Source organism: Mastomys coucha, chromosome X (genome assembly GCF_008632895.1).
Source record: "Mastomys coucha isolate ucsf_1 chromosome X, UCSF_Mcou_1, whole genome shotgun sequence".
Classification (NCBI taxonomy): Eukaryota; Metazoa; Chordata; class Mammalia; order Rodentia; family Muridae; genus Mastomys; species Mastomys coucha.
Window position 1 is genome coordinate 17,024,592 of NC_045030.1, and position 8,896 is coordinate 17,033,487.

Sequence of the window (8,896 nt, forward strand, 5' to 3'; positions counted from 1 at the left end):
GGTCTACAGAGTGAGTTCCAGGACAGCCAGGGCTATACAGAGAAACCCTGTCTTGAAAAACAAAAAAAGAATAAATGTCTTATGCAGAAAGTACCCTGATTTTTTAGTAACCCTTGTGTTTATGCGAGTGGTGGCTGTAATGTATATGTATACCCTCTCACCTTACTTTTTGAGAGCAGGTTTCTCTCACTGAACCTGGAGCTCAGCAATTTAGCTAGACTTGTTGGCCAGGATGCTTTAGGGCTTTGGCTATCTTTGCCCACCAGTACTGAAGTTGCAAATGTCTGCCATTATCATTTAAGTGGGTGCTAGGGATCTAAACTCAGATCCTCACACTTTACCAACTGAGCTCTCCCCAAATCCCCTAATATGCATTCATCACATGACAAAAACTCAGCCCAGCTGAGTCTTAAGACTAGTTTACTCTGCAGAGGATTTTTCAGCCTTGACTCTATTGACATTCATTGCTGTTAGATGAGTGATGAATGTCCTGTCTGTATATATTAGCACTTCAATTTACATGGTAACATCCGCCCCTAATGTAGACTATGACAGTCAAAAAGTCTGCTGACTTTGCAGTATGCTCAGCATGGGAGCAGTTCCTCAAGATACAGAATTCTTGGTCTACAATTCAGTATCAGAGTTCCTAAAAAGCAAGCTCAGTACATTGTGACTTGTGTTAGCTTTATATCGCTGTGTTACACATGCCCTGGAAACAAAAGCATACCCAAAGAAAGTCCAGGGGGAAGTAAATTAAAACATTGCTACCCACTTTATTTCCCTTTTGAAGATTAAAAATATAGACTAATGGGATTCCTGTTTTAAGTTTTTGTACTCCAGAATTTCTTAAACTTAATTGATTGTAGACATTATTTCATGTGATGCTTACTAAAACATTTACATTAACATCCATATCTTGGAAAAGCAGTTTGAAAATATGATGAAATAATTCAGATTCTATTTCCCTAACATGAAAGCTGGTATGTGTAATTGTTGTCATTTTTAGTACACAAAATGATGCTACCTGAAAGACTAAAACATTTTGGCTACATGTATCTCACTGAGAGAGCACTTGTTTTCATGCATGAGGCCACAACTTGACTCCCTAGTATACCATCTTCAAAATGAAAAGAAAATAAAAGCAACAAATACTTTTCAAATAAAATTTCATTGTAGAACATTAGTTTTAATCACTTGATGTGTTAGTTAATTAGCTAACCTTTCTCTGATGGGAAAATAAAAGCATTTTTTGCCACCTTTTTAGGATGACAGATATTTTCTCAGTGGATCATTGGATGGAAAGCTCCGCCTATGGAACATACCTGACAAAAAAGTGGCTTTATGGAATGAAGTAGATGGTCAGACGAAGTTGATCACAGCTGCCAATTTTTGTCAGAATGGCAAATATGCAGTAATTGGGACATATGATGGTAGATGTATTTTCTATGATACAGAGGTAAGTAAGACTCTTGTGGTTTTAGAAATGTTATTTATATCCTTTTTATACCATCTGGAGACTTTAATCGCTTTATCTGTAAAATCGGGGGAAATGCTAATATCTGAGACTTAGAACAAAAGATCTTTGAGATTTCTTCTAATTCTAGTATTTTTAATTTATGATTTTGTTTTAGCATTTGAAATACCATACACAAATACATGTACGATCTACTAGAGGGCGCAACAAGGTTGGAAGAAAAATTACTGGCATTGAACCTTTACCTGGAGAAAATAAGGTACTATATAGTATTCCAAACCACCTCTCTCCACATTAGTATGGAGTTTTGAAAGTTAGTTTAAAACTGGTAATATTGCTGTTTGTAATTTTGATATTTATTTGGTTTGTGTGTAACACCCTTTTGGCCTTATGGTTTAATTTACATTAAAAGGTGATATTTTTAACTTTGCTTTTGGTTTACTTTTAGATACTGGTAACCTCAAATGACTCCAGAATCAGATTGTATGATCTGAGAGACCTATCACTGTCTATGAAGTATAAGGGTTATGTCAATAGCAGCAGCCAGATCAAAGCGAGTTTCAGGTAAATTGGCACTGAGAAATTCCCAAAAGTTTGGTACTTCTTTACTCCTCATTTTTCATTATATGAGGTTCTTAAGTTTTTCCATTTTCATAACTGATATCACACAATATCTTCATCATACTTTGCTTACTTTGTATACCTGTATGGTATGTAAGAAAACTTTCCCTGTTTTATAAATAAATCAAAACACAGAACATTAAATAATTGACCTAGAATCATAGTTGTGAGAGACATGCTTACAAGATTTTTAGCTCCAGAATGTTTGCTTTTGAAATTTTGTGTAAGCCTTTTAGAGACACTCCAACCCACAAATACTACCACACATACTGTCTTGATCTCTTTAGGTGTAGGAGCTAAGAAAGCATTTTATAACCCATAAAGCAAAGTACCATGTCATTATACCTTTGCTTGTCATTATTTGAGCTCTTAATTTGGGAACTGTAAACTCTCTTGAAACAAGATTAGCTGTCTAGCTTTTCTTCTTTCTAATCCTTCTTTCACCTCTTCTCAAAAATTCATTATTTTCTTCTTAAAGTACCCAGTAATTACCCAGCCATTCAGTTGGCTTCTGCTGCTATCCTTTAAGTCACTAGTTCTAGAATAGATGAATGAACATCAGAGATACTAGGGCTTTGATGAAAATTCTAAGGCTAATAGAATCTTGGTTAGCATGATGAGGCTCTGGTTGGGTCTGCAGCATTAATTATTAATCTCCAAAATGTGAACAATTGGTACCACCCCTATGTCTGAAAAGATTAGCCAGGTTATCCCCAGAGGTAGTATAGTCAATATAACAGTGTTTGAACATATGAGTAGCAATGAGCAAACATCATCAAAAAAGCCTGGCTATGCATCAAACCACATTCAGAATCCACTCTTGTTGTAGATATCTTAAATTAGGAAGCACTGATAGAAGGAAACCTTGATTTTTTTTCTGTTTATTTTTTGACCTGTCCTGCTCAAATATAGCCATGACTTTACTTACCTCGTTAGCGGTTCAGAAGATAAATATGTTTATATCTGGAGTACTTACCATGACCTAAGCAAGTTTACTTCAGTCAGGAGAGATCGTAATGACTTCTGGGAAGGTATTAAAGGTAAGCAAATGCAGCTTACATATATATGTGCCTTATTATAAAGCAGTAGAGATTTGTTGAGATCACATTATGATGGAAACATAAGTGGACATATTTATGTCTTTCTACTATGTCAGAATTTATAGAATAACAATAAATCCATAAGTTAGGACAGTTTTGTTGGCTGCAATTTCCCAAGAAGTCCCAGTTTCCTTTGATAGTTGGCCTCTGGCCAGCACAGTTTCTTTTATCTCAAATTTTAAGAATTATTACTTGTGTGGGAATAATGTGACACTGTGCAAGTGTAGCGGCCCGAGGACAACTGTGCGGAGTCAGTGCTCTCCTTCCTCCTTTAAATTGGCTTCAGGGATCAAACTCAGGTTGCTAGGCTTGGGTAACGAGAACCTTTACCAACTGGGCCATCTCACTGGCTCTCTTGTTCCAATGTTAATTAGTAATATTGGGTTTCAAATCACACACTATACATGACACAGTAATTAGTAGCTTATAAGCAACTACTAAATGATTAAAGAGGTCACAGAGTTCAAAGAGGCCTTGCTGGGGCAGAGGCAGATAGATGTAAAGAGTCACTGAGGCTGTTAGATAAGACATTAAGGAACACAACAGAAGAACTTCTGGAGCCTCAGAAGAGCAAAGCCATAGCCACACTGTGAAAGTGCGGGACAGAGAAACAGCTGATAGGCAATTCAAGCAGAGGGGACTAAGCTGCGCTGAAGCTTATTGGACTATAGTGAGTTCTCTGTTTTGAAACAGAGACCTACGTGGTCAGGTAGCAGTTCCGTAAGTTTGTAACCATCATCGTTAAAATGATAGGGTCTGTCTTTTTATAGGGGCCAGATAAGTGTATCCCACCTTTTGATGTATTCACAAAGTTCTGGGGCCTGGTTTTTGTTCTGATAAAGTTTTAATAAGCCTTTGTAGTCATATCTTCCAGTCTATGTTGATATGTTTATAGGTGCTACTCTTACAGTTTACAGTCTGTATTTGCTTGTACTTGGTGCTGTACAGATGATGGTGTCTTTGTGTACAAATAAGATGTAATGTCATCCTGTCTCTGCATTTCTGTTCAAAATGGAGCCAAATGCTGCTTGGTAATATGTATCCCCCCAGAAAAAAACATGGAAAAATTTCGAGCAAGGAACAGCCTGATCTTCACAGATATATTGGCAGTTCAGCAATTATAACTGGTTGTGTTTCATTGCTAACTACTTTGTTTTCTATACCAAGGAAGAATTGATCCTGGCCTAAAATTTGAACAGTTATGAAAGAGTAGAATCTATGAGACAGGTTTTTTTTTAGAAAATATTTCTGAGTTTAAAATTAGTCTTATATGTTTAAAAAGATCTTTTTCATATACTCATTTTGTCTGGATGCTTAGTATAAAATATCTCAGTTATCTTGAAATAAATTTTTCCCAGCACATAATGCAGTTGTTACGTCAGCCATCTTTGCTCCAAACCCAAGTTTGATGCTATCCTTGGATATGCAATCTGAGAAATTAGAAGGGATTGATAAATATGAAGATGCTGAAGTTATGGATAGCACATCTGCTGGTAAGTGCTAGTTTTATTTGTTTATTTTGTTTGTTCTGTTTTTTTTTCCTACCTACCTATGGTAAGATTTTCATGCATGTAAAAAACATTTCTTGTGTATGACATACCAATGGGTTGTTAGACACCCATTTCTGAACATTCTAGTGACATATTTCTTGTAAGTTTTATACATTTAAATTTGTCTAGGGATTTTAAAAATTGGAAATTCATCATTTCTGCAGACAGCATTCTCTAAAGAGAGATCAGAATGATATGATTGCTTAGCCAGTAAAGGTCCCTGCTGCTAAGCTTGACTCCTCAATTTGATCCCCATGACCCATATGGTAGAGGAAAAGACTACTTTTGACTGCACACATGCCATCACATGTACCCCACGGATAAGTGATATGATAAAAAATTAAATGAAAATAAGCTTTTATAAATACAACTTTAATCAGCTTCTTCTAGACAGCTATGGCAGAGACTTTGCCTTATTTAATGTTGTGTTGTCAGTGCCTAGTACAGTGCTTGTCTGCTTTTAGTTGGTGCTTAATAATCATTTGCCGGCTGAATTAATTATTCAAATGAAAGCAAGGTTCTTTAGCTTTCTACAAATGCCATTCTTCATGAAATAGACTATTCCCAGACCTGCAGTTTTGTATCATCTGTAGCATATACTGTGAGAATGAGCAGTAATTTCAGGTATTTATTTGTCTTAAGTCAGGGTCTTAGTGTGGAGCCCTGGCTGGCCTAGAACTTACTTTGTAGACCAAACTGGTCTTGAATTCACAGAGATCCGCTTGCCAGTGCCCTCTGTGCTTATGCTGAAATTAATTTGCTGCATTTAAAATACTCGGGATAGAAATTGAAAAGAAACTGTCAAAAGAGTGAATGTACCAAGTAATTACATAAAATGTTCCGTACTAGTCCTTAAAAGTGCTGTTAAGAATATGAATTTGTGGGTCAGTTACTAGAGAAAATAAGCTTGTATTAGGAAATTCATTCGTAGAATGACTCCTTAAACAGTTTTCTGCCCTTCAGACAGAACTTTTACAAAGAAATGAAATCACAACAGTAAATAGGATATACAGATGGGGCTGGGGTTTTTTTTGTTGTTGTTGTTTTGTTTTGTTTTGTTTTGTTTTTTGAGACAGGGTTTTTGTTTGTACTCCTGTCTTGGACCAGACTGGCCTTACATCAGAGATCTGCCTACCTGACTGCTGGGACTATCAGTGTGCACCACCATGCCTGGCTTCAGAGGGTGGTTCTGGGATGGTACTGGGATTGCTGAAAAGTTCTTAAGCACTTTCAAGGGACTGTCCCAATAATGTCATTTGTACCATCCATTCCACTTAATATGCTGTTTTGTCTGAAGAATACTCTTAGAAACAAGGATGAAAGTCTAGCCTAGTACTTCTTTCAACCCCAATCATAATCATTAAGTTTTAATTAAATGCCTATTTGGAGAAAATGTGTAGTATATATTTTTTTTAAAACCTTCTCAGAACTGTACCACATTAACAATGTCCCATAGTCTCTCTGGATTCTTTTTGAAGGTGCACAGATTTTAATAGATTATTCCCAAATTTGTATCTGTCTAGGTATATATAAGATTAATGTAGTAACCTTGGGTATGAGACCATAAAACACAACCTGTGGCCCTCTTTCTTTATTTGTGACATTTGGCAGTTTGGGCTTTCCTGTATTACTCCCACCCCAGGTTGGGGTGACTTGGTTTATACCATGTAATAAATATTAAAAACAATATAATGTAGTCTTCCTCTGTAACTCAAGCCTACCTGGAGCTCACTATGTTGTTAGGCTGGACTCTGCTGGACTCTTCAAACTCCTGCCTTACCCACTTACTGCTGAGACTCTAGCCAACATCTCAGGTTTTATTGTATTATTGAGTCTTAATAAAGAATTTTCATCTTCTCCTGCTTTTCTCATGTCTCTAAATCCTTTACTACTGCTGTGCTGCTTGCCTTTAATGTATAGTAGAAGGATTATAAAGAATGTTCAAAGGCTCACAAGATGATATTAACAAACTTAGAGTGAGAAAACATGTATCTTACATGGCCTGTACCCAACTTTTCAATGAAAATTTAAATTCTTTTATTCCTGAGTAATCAGTGCTTCTTCTTACATCTACAGTTTTTAGTTTATATATAATCAAGTTAGTTAACATGGGGTTTGTTTGGCAAATGTAAATGTAAGCATTTTGGCCATGCATTGTAGCTACATAGATCTCCAACACAGACCATAAAGGTAGAGTGCTGTCAGCATTCACAGAGCAATCGTATGTACTCATTTCACAGCAGTTTCATAAAGCCAGCCTTAACAATCACCTTAGAGACTCCTCTTAGCAAAACAGTCTGCCCAGCTGGTAACATTCTACAACCATTCCAATCCTGAGATCCTGAGACTGAAATGCATAACTTAGAGGCCTAAATGGCCTTGAGTAATGTAGATAAGAACTGTGACATTAGGCAGGAAGAGAACATCTAAGAAGTGGAATTGTGCTTTAGTCAGGAAAAAAGGTACCATAAGATGTAAGAATTCTTTTATTTTTGTTGTTTGTTTTTTGTTTTTTGTTTTTTTTTTCAAGACAAGGTTTATCTGTATAGCCTTGGCTGTCCTGGAACTCACTCTGTAGACCAGGCTGGCCTCAAACTCAGAAATCCGCCTGCCTCTGTCTCCCAAGTGCTAGGATTAAAGGTATGCGCCACCAACACCTGGCAAGAATTCATAAAAATCAATACAAACAAACAAAAACAGATGGTTAGGAGAGGGTCTTCCCCCACACCAAAGGTAAAAACAGGTTTGTAAGGATGTATAATTTCAGTAACAGGATTCCTGGTGTTTTAAAATCAACTAATAATATGCTTTTTCTGTGTTTTTCAGGTATTGTGAAGACAGATAACACAGAAGTTCTACTCTCTGCTGATTTTACTGGAGCAATTAAAGTGTTTATTAACAAAAGGAAAACTGTATCTTAATTTGAAATTATATTTAAAATAAAAATCAGTAAGTTTCTATATGTATCAGAAATGAGAAAAGTATTATAGTGTTTCAGGCTAACATCCTTTTTTAGCTTTTATTGAAAGTTGTTCAAATATAATATATATTTTTTGAGAGGCAGTGTTAGTGATCTAGGAATTCCTAGACTGATAGACTAGAAAAGAATGTGGCTAGATTAACATTGCCAAGCATATAGTTTATGTTTTGTTATGTTTATGTTTTGTTATATAATTATAAACATGCACAGGTTTCTGCATGAAAAGATATTAATATATTAATCACATGTGCGTGCCTTTTGGTTACATGCACTAAATCTAACAAAGTTAAATTATTTTGGTGGCTCTTTTGGCCTCCTACTGGGTGAGTTGTTCTTGTTTCTAGTTCTAAAAAATTTTTTTGCACAAAATTTCATTTTTAAGAAATGTATCTTTTGACTGAATTATTGTTTTGAAAATATTATATAGGTTTTCAATAGGTCAATAACCATGTGTAAATGGTTTTTTATAAATTTCTCAATTTGGGGACAAGATTTTTTTTGTGATCTAAATTGTGGACTTCTTCTTTACTTTGTAAGTGTATATATATACTTTTTTTCTTTGCCACACTGGAGCACAATGTTTCTATGGAAAGAATTCTTTTCTTTATCCATGAGCACCAGGCTTTGCTCACTTAAAAATAAGCCACATTAAGGAGTGAGTCTTCTTTTTTACGATAATGTAAAAATGAACTGTTTACATTTTTTTAAAGCATTGTAGTTTTTAAAAAAAAAATTAAGCTGTTTTGTTTTGTGTTGTTGAATTTGAAAGGCTTTGTAAATATCAATATAATGTACCAATGAAATAACATTTGGGACAATGGAACCCTGGTAATGTTGTTGATGGTTTGCATATGTTTCTGAAACTGAAATATGTATCATTAAAGTTGGTCATCAACACTTGTTAAAGGTGAATTATTTTCAGATGACATTAAATCAAGAGATGCAAGAAAAACAAATTATTGTCTTAAATTGACTTTAAGCATATTTTAAATCTCTAAATTATGATGCATTAACTAAATGCCTTTAAACCTGCTTCTGAGTTTAATTCTACAGTGAGTAGTACTGTCATCTATGCTCACATGTTCTGCATTTTGTTCCAGTGTGTGAGGACCTGAGGAGTCACCATCGTATTCCTAGTTAATCCATCATGGTCTTGATCTTAAGCATTCTT

The 8,896-nt window shown here is 35.4% G+C and overlaps 1 protein-coding gene across 2 annotated transcripts in view; it reads left to right on the plus strand.

The window, feature by feature from the left end:
- Positions 1 to 8,677, plus strand: part of Wdr44 (WD repeat domain 44) — a 102,137-nt gene extending 93,460 nt beyond the window's left edge. The window contains exons 14-19 of one of the 2 annotated variants that reach the window (XM_031348900.1): positions 1,265 to 1,456; positions 1,632 to 1,733; positions 1,923 to 2,038; positions 3,008 to 3,135; positions 4,554 to 4,688; positions 7,572 to 8,625. In XM_031348900.1, the coding sequence (XP_031204760.1) occupies positions 1,265 to 1,456; positions 1,632 to 1,733; positions 1,923 to 2,038; positions 3,008 to 3,135; positions 4,554 to 4,688; positions 7,572 to 7,666 (768 nt within the window). In that variant the 3' untranslated portion in view covers positions 7,667 to 8,625. Of the gene's footprint in view, positions 1 to 1,264; positions 1,457 to 1,631; positions 1,734 to 1,922; positions 2,039 to 3,007; positions 3,136 to 4,553; positions 4,689 to 7,571 lie in introns of both variants that reach the window. The other variant, XM_031348806.1, reaches the window with a different exon arrangement.
- The last annotated feature ends 219 nt before the right edge of the window (positions 8,678 to 8,896 follow it).